The sequence below is a fragment of the Centroberyx affinis genome, unplaced genomic scaffold, assembly GCF_046629955.1.
Source record: "Centroberyx affinis isolate AG114_WGS23_722 - 3 ecotype Tasmania unplaced genomic scaffold, CSIRO-AGI_Caff_v1 ptg008273l_1, whole genome shotgun sequence".
In the NCBI taxonomy this organism is placed as follows: Eukaryota; Metazoa; Chordata; class Actinopteri; order Beryciformes; family Berycidae; genus Centroberyx; species Centroberyx affinis.
In genome coordinates, this window is record NW_027284116.1 from 3813 (window position 1) to 21374 (window position 17562).

Genomic DNA, 17562 nt, shown 5'->3' on the forward strand with positions numbered 1-17562 from the left:
GAAGAGGAGGAGGCTGTTTCTGTTTCTGCTGAGTCAGTCTGACTGAACAGCGATGACACAGCGAACAGGCCACGCCCACTAAGCACAGTTCAGTGTTCAGTGTGAAACTCGATTCAGTTTCTATGAACAAAACATCGGTTGTTTTTTCTGTGTTCTAATAATTGATTTTCACGGTTGTCAAACACCTGTGTGATCATTAAAATGTTTTCTTTTTTTCTTCTTGAAGTCTCAACATGCTAACATGACTCCTCGCTTGAGTGTTTGCTAGCTAGCTGAACAGCTAGGTTTACTAGTTTGTTAGCATTTTTATGTAGGACTGAACAATTAATCGAAATATTATCAAAATCTCAATATGGCCTACTGCAATTTTCAAATCGCAGGAGGCGCAATATTTGTTAAAGGTGAAATGTGTCAAAATATCATTTTAAAGTAAATATTGTGGTGCTGCAGAGATGTCCTGGCCTACACATCATATTCTACAGACTGAAGAAAACATCTTTGTTTGGTACAGATCCCCGCAAAAATCACACCATAATCATTTTAATACGTTTTTCAATGAAAATGAGAATAATGATGTAAAAATGATCATTCCCTCTAATATTGCAAATCATATCACAATTGCAATATCAGTCAAAATAATCGCAGTTAGATATTTTTTCTAAATCGTTCAGCCCTAATTTTGTGACTTCCAGATAGCTTCATTGTAATGATCATGCAGTCGTTTGACAGCTCTGAAAAGGTGATTAACACCAGATACATTTCACATCAATTATAAGAAAACAGAAAAAACTGAAAAAGTCGAATTTTTTGTTTTGCTCATAGAAACTGAAGAGGGTTTCATACTTTGTGGGCGTGGCCTGTCTGACACGTCACGCCGGTCTCATCTACAGGCTGCTGAAGAGACCGGCGTTTAGCTTCCTGCCTGTGAAGACCGGTCTGACAGTTTCTACTGAGGGAAGCTGTAAACTTTGGTTCTGACCTCTGACCTCCTCCCAACAGACAGACAGAGAGACAGACAGAGAGACAGACAGAGAGACAGACAGACAGAGAGACAGACAGACAGAAAATGAAGAGGAGGAGTGGAGGAAACAGGAAGTGGTGTGGAGGATTTGTGGTCTTGCTCTTCATTCACATAAATGGGAATCCTTAATGTCAAGTCATCATTCGACAGGTAAACACACCTGGGGTAAAACTCGATTATACAACGATGGCCCCGCCCACCAATAAATACCTTAACCCCGCCCACTGACACAAAAGAAAAGAAAAAAACAAACAAACCAAACGGCCTCCTCCAGGTCTACAGGTGAGTCTTTAACCTACAACCAGCACGGCCAGGACCATGATCTACTGAGTCGGAGGAGAAAACGGCTTTATACATCTCCTCCCGTCCTGAAAATGTCATTTCAGAACCGAGCGGAGGGTTGGGGGGGGGAGGGGGAGGGGGGTGGGGGGAGGGGGGGGGGAGACGGAAACCCAGGCGGCGCGGCGCTAGTTTTTCTTCTTGACGTTGTTGTTGGAGGCGAGCCGGGGCCGCGGCGCCGGGATGAGGCTTCCCAACGGGACTCGACTCCGAGCCGCCTCGAAGAGTTTGGACAAGACCTGGAGGAAGAGGAAGAGGAGGAGGAAGAGGGTCAGACTGATAGAACCACAACACTAAAAAATAATATCTGTAGAACCGGATCATCCAGAGATCCAAACACTCGGATCGGCAAACTAACGCAGCGGCCGCTCCGATCCGTCCGGCTGTCAGATCTCCGCTCTGACGACACAAAGTTCAACCAGCTGAACTTTTTCTGGCCGGACGGATTCGTCAGCATCCGTTCGGCCAATCAGAGGCTTCCTACGTTTGTTTTATAAAAACTACAGCGAGCACAGAGACGACGGTCCGACCAAAACTAAGAGAAAACAGAGTTCGCCTGGTGGAGCGTTGGGAAGACTGGAGGCTTTCTTTCAGTCAACTTCACTCTGTGGGATCAGCATCTCTGATGTGACTGTCTTATACACGCCTGTCAGGAAGAAAGGACAGGCCGGCACCTGGGGAGCCCCCTCAGACTCGTCTCATCCCGGCTACGCTCCAGAGAGTGGGGGGGGGGGGGGGGGGCTCTGCCTGATTTTGGTAGCTCCCCGGTGGCAGCGAGGGTGGCTCGTGGACATAGTCCGGCTTTTGAGCACCACAGAGATCTTCTAACTCAGGCTCGGGGGGGAAATACGGCTCCTTCAGCCCCTAAAGAGCTACTCAGAGGAATCTGTGAGTGATATTTGTCCCGCTGCCAGTTGGCCGTCTCCTCATACTTCTGTGAGGACACTAGGTCTGCTGGATGCAGCTCTGGACGGCTTTTCAGGGCGTGTGAGACTCCCACAGACTGAGCTGTGTCCAATGAAGCTGACTGACAGAACGATCGGTCATCCTGTAACCAACCGTTCTGTCAGTCAACTTCGTTCAAAGGAAACGGACTGAGAACTCTGGAGGTTCTGTGAAGCAGCCGGTCTCCCCAGGTGCCCCCCTGTCCTTTCTGGGCGTGTATAAGAACTTCAAGCCAATCACATCAGAGATGCTGATGCCATGTTTCCTTCAGAGAACCAGGCTGACAGGGTAACCGACCACTTTCCAGCTCAGTTTCTAACTGAATTTATACTGTAGAATCTGTTTCTTCTTTTTTCTATGAAGTAGCTCTGAGGCAAAGCTTCCTGTTCTCCTGCCTCGCCGCCAACACCAACACACACACATCTATCACCAGTGACTCTGTCTGTGTTCTGCTGATCAGTGCGGCCGCCGTCTGAAGCCCCGTTCACACATGCAGCTTCACCCAGATGCATTATTTACTTTATTTGATTTGATTGGAGACTGTGATACAGTGCAGTCTGTCAGTTAAACTCCAACACGGTTCATCTGATATGAATGTAAATATCCTCAAATTAGAGCTGACAAAAAAAAAAAAAAACAACCTTCATAGTCATCGTTTCATTTAAAATCCAATCTGCCAAAACATAAAATGTCACTGACCAAACCTGTCCAGACTGCACTGTACCTGAGTCAGCACTTCATCTGATCACATGAACACATGAACACAGTGACACAGACGCTCAGGTCAGCTGATCGACTTCAAGAACCGTTTTACAGAAAACATGACGAGACAAGCGGAAACTCCCATGATGCCGCAGTGCTCACCTTTCGTGGAGTCCTCTGAGAGCGATGGGAGAGAAAGACAGAAAGAAAGACAGAAAGAGAGGATTTATTTGAGGAAGAGGAGGGAGAGGAGGAAGGTGAAGAGTGTTGGTGACATCACCTTAACAGTTATTATAAGAGAGGATCTCATCCAGTCAAACAAGGACTGAAGCTGAAGTTAAAAAGCTGCATCATTTGGTTTAAACCACAGAACTTGATTGGACAGAACAGTTCTTCCTGTTTGTCATGGTAACTTAGCAGTTTAGCATTTAGTAAGTTCAGCATAAAATGGCGATTATGGAGTTTTAAGTGTTAGTTGCTATGGTGACAACACAGTCTGGACATTAAGGCTGTAAAGTCTGTCTCACTGTGAGAACTGAGCAGATGAGTCTGTTAGCAAACTGTCAGAACTCAACTGGAAGCTAACGTTAGCGACGAGGCTAACGTAGCTTCATCACAGACTGGACTTCTCTCTCTAGCTCTTCTAGTCAACATTAGCATGTTAGCATGTTAGCATGTTAGCATGTTAGCAATCCATGGCAGCAAGGAGACAGAGAAGCTGCTTTGGTTCGACTGTCCAGGAACATCGATCTGAACGGGAATGACTGTTCTATCTGTTTTAGTTCTGTGGTTTAGACAGTAGCATCATGTGGTTTAATGTGCCGCCAATCATTCAGTCAGAACAGCTGTCTTTTTTTTTTCCAGATGCTGGAGATTCAATTTTGTTATGAAATAAAGCTGAAATGAAACGATAAGAGACAAGAGAAGAGAAAGAGACAGACAGGTGAAGAGAGAGACAGACAGGTGAAGAGAGAGACAGGTGAAGAGAAAGACAGACAGGTGAAGAGAGAGACAGACAGGTGAAGAGAGAGACAGGTGAAGAGAAAGACAGACAGGTGAAGAGAGAGACAGACATGTGAAGAGAAAGACAGACATGTGAAGAGAAAGAGACAGGTGAAGAGAAAGACAGACAGGTGAAGAAAGAGACAGACAGGTGAAGAGAGAGACAGACAGGTGAAGAGAAAGAGACAGACAGGTGAAGAAAGAGACAGACAGGTGAAGAGAGAGACAGACAGGTGAAGAGAAAGACAGACATGTGAAGAGAAAGACAGACATGTGAAGAGAGAGACAGACAGGTGAAGAGAAAGACAGACAGGTGAAGAAAGAGACAGACAGGTGAAGAGAGAGACAGACAGGTGAAGAGAGAGACAGACAGGTGAAGAGAAAGAGACAGGTGAAGAGAAAGACAGACAGGTGAAGAAAGAGACAGACAGGTGAAGAGAGAGAGACAGGTGAAGAGAGAGACAGACAGGTGAAGACAGGTGAAAAGAGAGACAGACAGGTGAAGAAAGAGACAGACAGGTGAAGAAAGAGACAGACAGGTGAAGAGAGAGACAGACAGGTGAAGAGAGAGACAGACAGGTGAAGACAGGTGAAGAGAGAGACAGACAGGTGAAGAAAGAGACAGACAGGTGACAGGCAGGTGAGGAGTGGGACAGGCAGACAGGCAGACAGGCAGACAGGTGAGGCCAGATAAGCCCCGCCCCCCCCCCCTTCTCACCTGTTCCCAGATGGTTTCGGCCACCTGGTCGATGACTCCGCCCACCTCGCGGAACTCTCCGGAGTACTTGGCGTAGGCCCAGAGGCAGAGCGCGGCCAGAGCCACGCCCATCACCAGGTTACAGAGCGCCGCCACCGAGCCCACGCCCAGGAAGCCGGTGACCATGGAGGCGGCGTACATGACGAACATGAGGGCGAAGAGCGTGGCGGGCGTCCGCGCCGCGTAGAAGATGTTCTTGCCGTCGTTGTGCTTGGTGAAGTTGGCGTAGGCCTCGTCCAGCTCCGCCTCCAGCTGCTCCTGGTAGCGGCGGCAGAACTCCTCGCCGCCCATCTTCTTCACGGAGCGGAAGTGTCGCACGGCGGCCTGCCGCAGCTCGCCGTGCCGCCGCTCCAGCTCCGCCGGGGAGAGGTAGGGCTTGTCCCCGCCGCACAGCTGAGCGGACAGACAGGTTAACACGGCAGGGGGCGGGGCTTAACGGCTCACTCTACTCAACTACAACCGGGTACAGAGTTCTGAGGCATTGTGGGTATTAAGAGTCTTTGTTAATATCACAACACACATTATTATGTTAAGTTATATTATGTCATCACAACAGCTAATATTAGTATTCTGCACCTTCTGCCTGGAAAATGTTCCTGAATGACATAAAACTGAATAAATTAATCTCATTTTGAATCCAAAATGAAATGAAATAAAATGACTGTTCATATCTACTGTGGGATGGAACTCACATCCCATAATAATCTGAACTGATGCGGGTTTCAGTTCCTCCATGCCAACGCTGCTCAGACAAACTGACTGCATTAGGAGAACGGTCTCAGGTCAGTGATGGAAGATTTACGTGTTGTCATGGCAACGCTGACAAATTCTGATTGGTGCGTTAAAAATAAAGGTTGCATGTAGGTCACATGGCTGCATGTGGTCCAGATGAAGGGAAACCTGCATACAGCTCTCAGGTCACATGATCACAAACAGCAGATCTGAGCTGAGTGTCTGAGAGAGTCTGAGAGAGTCTGAGAGAGTCTGAGAGAGTCTAAGAGAGTCTAAGAGTGTCTCAGAGTGTCTCAGAGAGTCTCAGAGAGTCTCAGAGAGTCTCAGAGTGTCTCAGAGAGTCTCAGGGAGTCTCAGAGAGTCTCAGAGTGTCTCAGAGAGTCTCAGAGTGTCTCAGAGTGTCTCAGAGAGTCTCCGAGAGTCTCAGAGTGTCTCAGAGAGTCTCAGAGAGTCTCAGAGAGTCTCAGAGTTTCTCAGAGAGTCTCAGAGTGTCTCAGAGAGTCTCAGAGTGTCTCAGAGAGTCTCAGAGAGTCTCAGAGAGTCTCAGAGAGTCTCAGAGAGTCTCAGAGCTCAGAGGGTTTCTGTCCGCTCCGTCCAGTTGGACTGAACGGGTCGATACAACAGGAAGTGATGCGTTACCTGCTCCATGCTCTTGTTGTAGATGTCTTTGGCTCCAGCTACAGCTGCAAGGTTATTGGCTTCAGCCGTCGCCTAGGTAACAACCAACCACAGAACAGATGACAGAATTCAATATGGAGAATAATCCAGTAACACATTATTACAACTCTACACTTTGTCCTGATATTACACTGATCTGCTCCAGTCTGATATGATGCAGGTTGATTGATTCCATATTGATCAATACTACACTGGTTGTCTGACAGATCAGACAGTTTCTACATTAATATGTTGGTAATGAATGTGACTCTAAGGTCTGTAAGCTTCATCGGCTTTAGAAGCAACCAACAGTAAGGAGGTCAGAGGTCAGAGGTCATGGGTGGACTCACCTGTAACATGGACTTGGGGTGAGGAAGCTCCTCTCCTTGGTAGATCTTCATGTAGGACTGAAACAAGACAGACAGATGAGAAACTCAGAGAGACGATGGAAACAAAACAGGAAGACTCAGACTTCCAAAACAAAGACTTACTTTCTTTGGAACAGGGTCTCTGCAGGTTTCAGAGAAAAACATTTAAGACTTTTAAAGACCTTTTTAAATTCTAACTGGAATTGAATATAAGAAATACAAAAATTAAAAATAAAGAAACAAAGTTCTCCAAAGCAGCCTGGTTCTGACTGAACAGCTGATGGAAGCTGTGAAACTATAAATGGACAGAATGAGAAAAAGCAGGAAATGAACAGTAAAGATTAACTACTAACTCTGTTCTGATTCATCTGAGGAACCCGACATCACACGGAGAAACAATAAGATTTAAGACTTTTTAAGAATTTCTATCACCTTAAATGAAGCTGACGTCAAAACAAATGTGATTCCTGACCAGATAAACTCAACTGAAGCAGGAAACAGAGTTCAGAGCCTGCTGGCTGTGACTTGTTAGTGTATAAGTGTGACTTGGTGACTTGGTGACTTGGTGACTTGGTGACTTGGTGAAGATGTCAGTCACCTTGAAGTAGTGCAGCAGGTCTCTGCAGGTCACTTTGGCTCCTCCGATCTCTTTCTCCACCAGGTTCTCTGGAGACAGGAGCGTCGGCACCAGGCTCACCAGCTGGTCCTTGAACTCCTCATCGATATCTGGACAGGAAACAGGACAGACAGTCAGTCTGCCACAACAGCTGAACATGAACCTGACACTGACTGACAGATTCACCAATAAGAGGCTCCCATTGGCTGATCCATACATATTATAGATTATAGATTGGTCCTTTTCCATCAGGACTCCTGGAATCATGATTTGACTTCCTGTTTTATGGTTTACTGTTTTGTTTTTTTTACCTTGTTTTTTCATTGGTTTTTCTTGTCGATTTTATCTGTTTTTTTGTTTTTCTTCCTTTTGTAAAATACTTTGTATTTGTGTTTTAAAAAGTTCTATTAAAATAGAGATTATTACTTTGACTAGTTGTCATTCTGGTCAGTTGTTGATATTGTAACTAGATGTTGTAACTGGTTGTTGGTTGTTGGTATTGTGACTAGTTAAATAAACTGTAACCAGGTGTTTACCTCTGAGCCGGCCATCGAAGTGTGGGTTGGTATTGTATTATAACCAGCTGTTGGTACTGTGACTAGTTAAATAAACTGGTTGCTATAGTAACCGGTTGTTGGTACTGTGACTAGTTAAATAAACTGGTTGCCACAGTAACCGGTTGTTGGTACTGTGACTAGTTAAATAAACTGGTTGCTATAGTAACCGGTTGTTTACCTCGGAGCCGGCCGTCAAAGTGTGGGTTGGTGGCGACCTTCAGGCCGGGGTGAGGCAGCAGGAAGCAGCTGATGTTGGAGAAGCAGGAGTGGATGTGCTTCCTGACGTTCTGCAGCTCCTCATGCTGGTTCTGCTTCACCTGAACACAACACAACACACACTACTGACACTACTGACACACTGCAGGTCAGGAGACACTACTGACACTACTGACACACTGCAGGTCAACACACACTACTGACACTACTGACACACTGCAGGTCAGGAGACACTACTGACACTACTGACACACTGCAGGTCAACACACACTACTGACACTACTGACACTACTGCAGGTCAACACACACTACTGACACTACTGACACTACTGACACACTGCAGGTCAACACACACTACTGACACTACTGACACTGCTGCAGGTCAACACACACTACTGACACTACTGACACACTGCAGGTCAACACACACTACTGACACTACTGACACACTGCAGGTCAACACACACTACTGACACTACTGACACACTGCAGGTCAACACACACTCCTGACACACTGCAGGTCAACACACACTACTGACACTACTGACACACTGCAGGTCAACACACACTACTGACACAACTGACACACTGCAGGTCAACACACACTACTGACACTACTGACACACTGCAGGTCAACACACACTACTGACACACTGCAGGTCAACACACACTACTGACACTACTGACACACTGCAGGTCAACACACACTACTGACACTACTGACACACTGCAGGTCAACACACACTACTGACACTACTGACACTACTGACACTACTGCAGGTCAACACACACTACTGACACTACTGACACACTGCAGGTCAACACACACTACTGACACTGCTGACACACTGCAGGTCAACACACACTCCTGACACACTGCAGGTCAACACACACTACTGACACTACTGACACACTGCAGGTCAACACACACTACTGACACAACTGACACACTGCAGGTCAACACACACTACTGACACTACTGACACACTGCAGGTCAACACACACTACTGACACACTGCAGGTCAACACACACTACTGACACTACTGACACACTGCAGGTCAACACACACTACTGACACTACTGACACACTGCAGGTCAACACACACTACTGACACTACTGACACACTGCAGGTCAACACACACTACTGACACTACTGACACACTGCAGGTCAACACACACTACTGACACTACTGACACACTGCAGGTCAACACACACTACTGACACTGCAGGTCAACACACACTACTGACACACTGCAGGTCAACACACACTACTGACACTACTGACACTACTGACACTACTGACACTAGTGCAGGTCAACACACACTACTGACACTACAGGTCAACACACACTACTGACACTACTGACACTACTGACACTACTGCAGGTCAACAGTGATGGACGATCTGCTTCTCTTACAATACGATGTAATTAATAAAAGTTCAGTGACGACAGTCTGACTGCAGAATTGTTTTTTTCTTCCAACACACACACTACTAGTACTGTGTGTTGTGTTTTCCAGTTGTGTCCTCAATCATTGATCTATTTCTTCTCTTACACTAACAGCAATAAACTGAGCTGAACCATGAGACTCAGTCTGGGCGTCTTTACTGTTCACTGTTAGGTATCACTCCGCCTGTTAACAGTGTAACCACTGCTGTACCACTTAACAAAAAGTAGTGCCAAGTGCCTATTCTAAAGACTGAAATAACATTATATTCTTTTTCCAAACACATCATGCATGTTTCATCAGAGATGGATCAGGGACTCGGCTGCTCACCTGTAGTCGTTTCTCCAGGAACCCCTGACCCCCCTCCAGACCGTACGCATGTTCATACGGATAACTCCAGTCTCTGATCAGGAACATCAGGGTCTGAGCAGAACCACATGAAGGTTACAAAGAGAACCAGACTGATCCAGGACCTGGTCCAGGACCTGAGCCAGGACCTGATCTAGTATCAATGACTGATCACGACTCAGTAGGGGAGAGAAGAACAAACAGTATTTTATTCCAAAGAAATGTTTTTAGTAGTGATGCACAGATATCGGTTGAATATCGGAAACGGACGATTTTTGCATTGTTGACTACAATCGGCTCATCGGCCGATAAGATTAAATCCACCGATGGCAGATCCACCGATACTCATTAACATATATTCTTATCCAAAGACGTTCAAGTTTGAATAGAAGGACAGCCTATCAGCGTGAGGTTTTGTTTATTTTAATTAAAAAAAGGCATTTTTGGTTATGTGAAAGAATGTTACGATAAAAGATGTTCCTTAAATCTATATCCACTGCAAAGTATAATGAAGGGCAGAATATAGATTATTTTGGCAGGGCACAAATGGGTCAATACGGAACAAAACATCGGCAGGCTATCGGTATCGGCCCAAAATTTCCATATCGGTGCATCCCTAGTTTTTAGTTCATTAAGTTAGCTGCAATACAAATGATAAAAACTGCACAAACAAAAAATACAAAACCCCCAAGCAGCTTACAAAACCATCTCACCCCAAAAGAAAACAAGACGTGACAAAACTGAATCTGATCTGTAGAATCTAAAGGATCCAGTCTGTCTAGTCAACAAAGGACTGAATCTCCTCCATCATCTGGTCTAACGCAGTGAGGCTCAGTGGATGATGTCACCAGATCTCACCTGAAAGGGTTTCTCGTAGACCTCCTCCATGGCCAGTCTGCCGTACTCCGTGAAGAGCTGAGGAGGGAGAACCAGACACACTTTCATATCAGTAACAGTGATCCAGCCTCTATCAGGTCCTCTATCTTCTCCTCTGTCTGTTCTGAACAGCCGGAGTCTGCTCGCTCTTTCCTGCCGCACAGGAAGTGATGCGTTTTATCAAGAAGAAAACCAAGCTGGACGGATCCATTGTGTTTGATTGTATTTGTGATAAATTTAAGACAAAACTGTGTAATATCTTGACATTTTGTGAAAGAAAAGGTATTCTCTTACAATGAATTACAGACAGGAAACTCTGTACAGCTGGCTGGCAGAGTTAGACTTGACTTGAGACTGGACTTGACTTGGGTTCTGGTGACTCGGGACTTGACTCTGACTTGTACTCTGATGACTTGAAAAGGTTTCTAAAGTCTTGACTTGAGATCTTGTGTTTGTGTAAATGACTTAGATTGAAAGTGAGGAGATTTGTTCCAGCAGACGACTGAATTTAAATTCTGTTTTCTGAATTTGTATGGAATGATTGAATTTATTGAAGTTGAAACTGATTATAGAAATCAAACTCATGATGCTCTTACCAAGTTTTTATCCTATTAAAACCATATTGCATTGAAAAGTCCTAGATATATATATATGTTTGTGTTTTAGAGCTGAAAGCTTCTATTTTTATTTTAGTTTTTTTCCCGATGGTATTGGCTGTTTATTATAATCTGATATTGTGCATAACATGTAGTGTCTTTTTCAAAAGAAAATGAATAAACATATTTTGAAAAAAAAACAACAAACAGGACAGGCAGCAGCGTGTCAGCAGGCTGGTTTGGTTCAGAGGTGAAGAGACGACATCTTGAACACCTGATACAGTCTCCTTCACAGGAACATGCGTGTTCACATGTTCCAGACAGGAACATGCGTGTTCACATGTTCCTGACTGCCTTTATTGGAGAGTACAGAGTGGAGAGAGAGAGGAAACACAGAGAGAGAGAGAGAGAGAGAGAGAGAGAGAGAGAGAGAGAGAGAGAGAGAGAGAGAGAGAGAGAGAGAGAGAGAGAGAGAGAGAGAGAGAGAGAGAGAGAGAGAGAGAGAGGTCCTGGTCTGGATCTGAACCCTGAGTGTGGCGGTCACATGGTCCATGCCTCAGACCGCTGAGCCTTGTGATGGTTTTTAGGAGAAACCCAGTGATCAGGACAGATACAGACAACTAACAGACAGACTGGAGCGTCCTGGTGGCTCAGCGGTCTGAGGCCAGCACCGCAACGTCCCGGGTTAGACTCCGGCCCAGGACCTTAGTTGAAAGTAGAGGGGGGGAGGACATGACTGTCAAATAAAGGTGAAAATGCACAAAAAAAATAATCCTAAAAAAAATAAAAATTTGTTTCTGTTCTCCAACATGAGGGGAAGAGACAAAATGGCTCAAATGTGACCAAAATTGATTAATTTAATAATAATAATTTAATAATGTCTAAGTTTCAGCCAAAATATGCAGAATAACTGCTGCCATGACTGAACATGTTTAGTTTAGTTTAGTTTTTAGTTTAGTTTAGTTTTATTTAGTTTTTAGTTTAGTTTAGAGTTTAGTTTAGTGAGGTTGGGTTTAGTTTAGAGTTTAGTTTTATTTAGTTTTAAGTTTAGTTTAGTTTTTAGTTTAGTTTTACTTAGTTTTAGTTTAGTTTAGGGTTTAGTTTTTCGCTTAGTTTAGTTGGGTTTAGTTTAGTTTAGTTTTTAGTTTAGTTTAGTTTAGTTTAGTTTAGTTTAGTTTAGTTTATTCGACAAAGACAAGGAGCAGGATCTCACAGCTTGTTCAAAGATAACACTTGTGGTCTTTGACTGTTAAACAGTTTGCTTTAGTCTGTGAGTTTCTGCCAACTGGACTACAACACTGAACAAAAAATGCAGGTGGAAACAACTTTCTCTTTATACATTTATACATATATAAATATATATATATTTTGTTTTTTAGCTCTTGAAAAAAAAATATGGTGAAAAATGAATGGGCAGTGTTTGTTGTGCTGGTTGGGGAGCTCAGACTGAACCAGTCAGCAGGTCGGCCTCAGCCTCAGCCTCAGCCTTCCTCCCTCTGAATCAAACTGCAGCTTCTGATCATTTGGAAACTGTTTTGAATCTGAGCGTTTTTCATCTCCTAGTCACCGGCAGCAGGAGAGTAACGACACGTGGTCAGTACTGACCTGGAGGTGCTGCAGGTCGTCTTCCTGGACGTTCTGAGACAGGTTGTAGACCTGGAACACATCAGACCAGCAGCTGAACTCCTTCATCACAGACTGTTCATCAGTTTAAAGCTCAAACACCGAACACAACGGCACAGAGACTCACACCACACTGTGGCTGATATGTTTTATCATGACATGAATTCTTTTAAGTTGGTATATAGTCTCTTTATTCTATAAAATTGTAAAACTAGCCGACTTGACGAGCTGCCAAAGGCTGCTAATGAATGAAATCCATATTTCATCTGAAGTCTAGAATATCTCTTCCAGGTAAAATGTCTTCTGTTCTTCCTGCTCTCTGCTGACGCTGCAACACTGAAGTTCAGCTCAACGTGTCGAAACACTTCGACTCCACTGGAACCTGGGAACCTTTAGTTCTCCAACCTGAAGGCTGCTGCCTCCCTGAACCAGAGATCCAACCCTAAACATTCACATCTGTTCAAAGTCCAGACCGCTTTACCTGGACAGAGCTAACAGGAGGTAAACAGGAAGCTAACCTGGACAGGTTGTAGTAAACAGGAGGTAAACAGGAAGCTAACCTGGACAGGTTGTAGTAAACAGGAAGTAAACAGGAAGCTAACCTGGACAGGTTGTAGTAAACAGGAGGTAAACAGGAAGCTAACCTGGACAGGTTGTAGTAAACAGGAAGCTAACCTGGGCAGGTTGTAGTAAACAGTAAGTAAACAGGAAGCTAACCTGGGCAGGTCATAGTAAACAGGAGGTAAACAGGAAGCTAACCTGGACAGGTTGTAGTAAACAGGAAGCTAACCTGGGTATGTTGTAGTAAACAGGAGGTAAACAGGAAGCTAACCTGGACAGGTTGTAGTAAACAGTAAGTAAACAGGAAGCTAACCTGGGCAGGTCGTAGTAAACAGTAAGTAAACAGGAAGCTAACCTGGGCAGGTCGTAGTAAACAGTAAGTAAACAGGAAGCTAACCTGGGCAGGTCGTAGTAAACAGGAAGTAAACAGGAAGCTAACCTGGGCAGGTCATGGTAAACAGGAAGTAAACAGGAAGCTAACCTGGGCAGGTCGTGGTAAACAGGAAGTAAACAGGAAGCTAACCTGCACGGAGCTGGTCATGGTGCTCAGAGCGAACAGCGTGGCACAGTCTTTGATGGTGGACTGGCTGTCGAACGCCCCCTGTGTGTCGATTAGTAGAACTGCAACCTGCAGAAAGACCAGGACACTCGTCAGGAGACAGCTAGCTATTCTGTTAACGTGAGGAGATCTAAACTTTACCGTGACATCTGAAACTAGAGAGGTGCATTTCATGAAGAAATGCAGGTGATTGCTGCTAAGCAAAGCTGGTGGACAGGTAGCGCTAGGTGATTTTCAAGTGGTTGCTACGGTGTCACTAGGTCGTTGCTAGGTGATTTTCAAGTGGTTGCTATGGTGTCACTAGGTCGTTGATAGGTGATAACAAGTACTTGCTAGGGTGTTTCTAGGTGGTTGCTATGCATTTACTAGTGGTTGCTAGGGCGTTACTATGTGGTTGCTCTGCATTTATCAGTGGTTGCTATGCATTTATCAGTGGTTGCTAGGGTGTTACTAGGTGGTTGCTATGCATTTATCAGTGGTTGCTAGGGTTTTACTAGGTGGTTGCTAGGTGATTTCAAGTGGTTGCTAGGGTATTACTAGATGGTTGCTAGGGTATTACTAGGTGGTTGCTAGGGGATTTCAAGTTGTTGCTATGGTGTTACTAGGTGGTTACTAGGTGGTTTCAGGTGGTTGCTATGGTGTTACTAAGTGGGTGCTAGGTGTTACTAGGTGGTTGCTAGGGGATTTCAAGTGGTTGCTAGGTGTTACTAGGTGGTTGCAAGGGGATTTTAGGTGGTTGCTAGGGGATTTCAAGTGGTTGCTAGGTGTTATTAAGTGGTTGCTAGGTGATTTCAAGAGGTTGCTAGGTGTTACTAAGTGGTTGCTAGGTGTTACTAGGTGGTTGCAAGGGGATTTTAGGTGGTTGCTAGGGGATTTCAAGTGGTTACTAGGTGTTACTAAGTGGTTGCTAGGGGATTTCAAGTGGTTCTAGGTGTTACTAAGTGGTTGCTAGGTGATTTCAAGTGGTTGCTAGGTGTTACTAAGTGGTTGCTAGGTGGATTTCAAGTGGTTGCTAGGTGCCAGCCGGTCGTCCATCACACAGGCTTCAAACTGAACACAGGAACGTCGGGGTGAACCTGAACGCACCTTGCTGCCGTCGGGTTTCTGAACCACGAACACCTCGCTCCAGGCCAGGATGCCGGTGGTCTCCCGCTCACAGCCGCCCCGCCAGGTGAAGCCGGTCAGAGGCTGGTCCGGCCCGCCCAGCCACACCCCGCACTGCGGGACACAGTCACACACTCAGCAACACACACTGCAGCATCACATCTACAGTCACCATGAAATTAAACATCACTTTTTCACAGTTAGCTAATTTTAGTGGACTTCAGTGTTCCAGACTCTTCCACATCTGGTCCTGTTCAGTCTGTCTGATTGGCTGGAGGATCTGCCTGTCAGCTGGAGCAGAATAACTTATTATGACTTTAGAACTTCCTGTTGTCCAGGTGAAGTCTCTGATCTGACAGAGGATCTGTTGTGGATCAGAACTGACTTCCTGACTTATTCAGTTTCCCAAAGTTTCCTGTTCTGTCCTGACCTGTGTAGGAGTCGAGTGGACGGCGACCCCACCGCGACCCCACCTCCAGCGAGGGGGGTGGGGGGTCGGGGGGTGACAAAGACAGCCTTTCTGAGCGACTGAACACACTGCCAGCATTGTGCCGACTAAAATCCCTCTTTCCAGCGGCTCCGATGGATTAGAGACATTACAGAGCGTGATGATGAAAGACTCGGGCCTGAACACACGTCCAGAATGTTCCTTAACGCTGCCTGAGCTCAACACTCAGCCTGCACTCACCGCTCTGCTCCCTCTGACTGCAGGCCGATACATCAGCCTGATATCGGCCTGTTATCATCAGATATCATCAGCTGTGGTGTGATGGAGGCTCATGACAGCTGAACCATGTAAACAACATCCCTGGGTTCGAATCCGACCCAGGACCTGTGTCACATGTCATCCCCCTCTCTCTCTCTCTCTACTTTGATCCGTCCAATAAAAGGCGAAAATATCACAAAAATAATTATCTTTAAAAATAAGCAGGAAGCGGTTAAATATATAACCTTTGACCCATATTTCCATATATTTAACACCTGCCTAAACTCAAGAATACTAAGTCTGCTTCATTATTATAAGTTTAAGCGGCTTAAACTCTTAACATGTTTATGAGGACCAACGTAAAAAAGAAAATCACCTTGTGTGTTTCTCACTGAACTGTTGGCCTGGAATGTAAAGTCGTGTTTTCATGCTCACATCACACTGACACACAACTTTCAATTAAACTTTCTATCTTCTAGAAGAAGCTGGTCACCTCTTATTATAGTACTAGAACTACAATTATCATTGGTTTGTTCACTCTTGTTCAATGACCTTATACCTTTTGACCAATAGCTTTATTATATTCTATCTGTATTAACATAATCATGAATATTCAACACTATAAAACTCAGTGTAAAATCCAGATTTTTAGATCCTTGGCTCCCAACCTGCAGACTGAATAAACTGACACTCTTTCCTCCTGAGTTTTGTTCCACATGACTCGAGTCACATGACTTGGACTCACAGTCACAGTTTGAACAGCTTTAGACTTGAGACTTGAGACTTGACTTGGGTTCTGGTGACTTGGGACTTGACTCTGACTTGTACTCTGATGACTTGAAAAGGTTTCTAAAGTCTTGACTTGAGATCTTGTGTTTGTGTAAATGACTTAGATTGAAAGTGATGAGATTTGTTCCAGCAGACGACTGAATTTAAATTCTGTTTTCTGAATTTGTATGGAATGATTGAATTTATTGAAGTTGAAACTGATTATAGAAATCAAACTCATGATGCTCTTACCAAGTTTTTATCCTATTAAAACCATATTGCATTGAAAAGTCCTAGATATTTAGTTTTCTTTAAGATATTAAATTGTTACTGGACTCTTGATTTCTTCTGACTTCACTTGCTGTTCTACATTTAGACTTGAGACTTGACATTAATGACATGGACTTGACTTGGTAATCTACATTTAGACTTGAGACTTGTGCCTCAAGACTTGAGACTGACTTGGGACTCGAGCGAGGTTGACTTGGTCGCTCCTCTGCTGAATTCTTTTTCCATCCATTTCCAGTCAATCCAGACCTGTAGGAACCTGAGGTTGTTCATGTAAGGTGGTATGTTGTCATGATGAAAAGCAATAAAAAACAATATAATAGCAATAAAAAAAACAATATATATATTTTTTGAAAGAGTAAATGTGATGACCCAAGGTTTGAATCTGACCCAGGACCCATGTCATCCTCTCTCTCTCTCTCTCTCTCTCTCTCTGATCTGTTGAACAAAGGTGAAAACACCACAAAAGCACTAGTCTTTACAGTGACCTCACCTGGCTGTACATGTAGCGCAGCATGAAGTCCAGCAGGAAGGACTTGCCCTTGCGGAAGGCTCCGGCGACAGAGACCACGACCACGTTCAGGTCCTGAACGGAGTCCTGCAGCAGCAGCCGCTCCAGAGCCGCCTCCTGCAGCAGGAAGGAGTGCTCCTCCTCGTCCGGCACCACGATCTGCACCGGCCTGGCCCCGCCCTCCTCCGGCCCCGCCCCCTCCCCCTCCGCCGCCGCCTCCCGCTCCTCGGGCCTCATCTTGGATGTGACGGATTCGAA

At 45.0% G+C, this 17562-nt stretch overlaps 1 protein-coding gene across 2 annotated transcripts; it reads right to left on the bottom strand.

Moving 5' to 3' along the window:
* Positions 1 to 1426: 1426 nt before the first annotated feature.
* On the bottom strand, positions 1427 to 17383 carry LOC139640068 (atlastin-2-like). 2 transcript variants are annotated; one of them, XM_071514231.1, is made up of 13 exons: positions 17287 to 17383; positions 15014 to 15145; positions 13892 to 13996; positions 12790 to 12840; positions 10571 to 10627; positions 9695 to 9787; positions 7875 to 8013; positions 7122 to 7249; positions 6506 to 6562; positions 6138 to 6209; positions 4728 to 5159; positions 3170 to 3184; positions 1427 to 1599 (listed from the first exon to the last, which is right to left on the bottom strand). In XM_071514231.1, the coding sequence occupies exons 1-13, from the start codon at positions 17308 to 17310 to the stop codon at positions 1489 to 1491; spliced, it is 1416 nt and encodes a 471-aa protein (XP_071370332.1). In that variant the 5' UTR covers positions 17311 to 17383; the 3' UTR covers positions 1427 to 1488. The 2 variants fall into 2 exon arrangements, with proteins under 2 accessions (XP_071370332.1, XP_071370331.1); XM_071514230.1 differs by lacking the exon at positions 3170 to 3184.
* Positions 17384 to 17562: the final 179 nt, after the last annotated feature.

Bases quoted from the DNA above. Each gene is read 5' to 3' on its own strand.
- LOC139640068 (XM_071514231.1), bottom strand. From the start codon at position 17,310: ATGCTGCGCTACATGTACAGCCAG. The intron at 13,997-15,013 runs GTGCGTTCAGGT...GTCTTTCTGCAG, and splicing joins AGAAACCCGACGGCAGCAAG to GTTGCAGTTCTACTAATCGA. The intron at 6,210-6,505 runs GTGAGTCCACCC...GTTGTTACCTAG, and splicing joins ACCCCAAGTCCATGTTACAG to GCGACGGCTGAAGCCAATAA.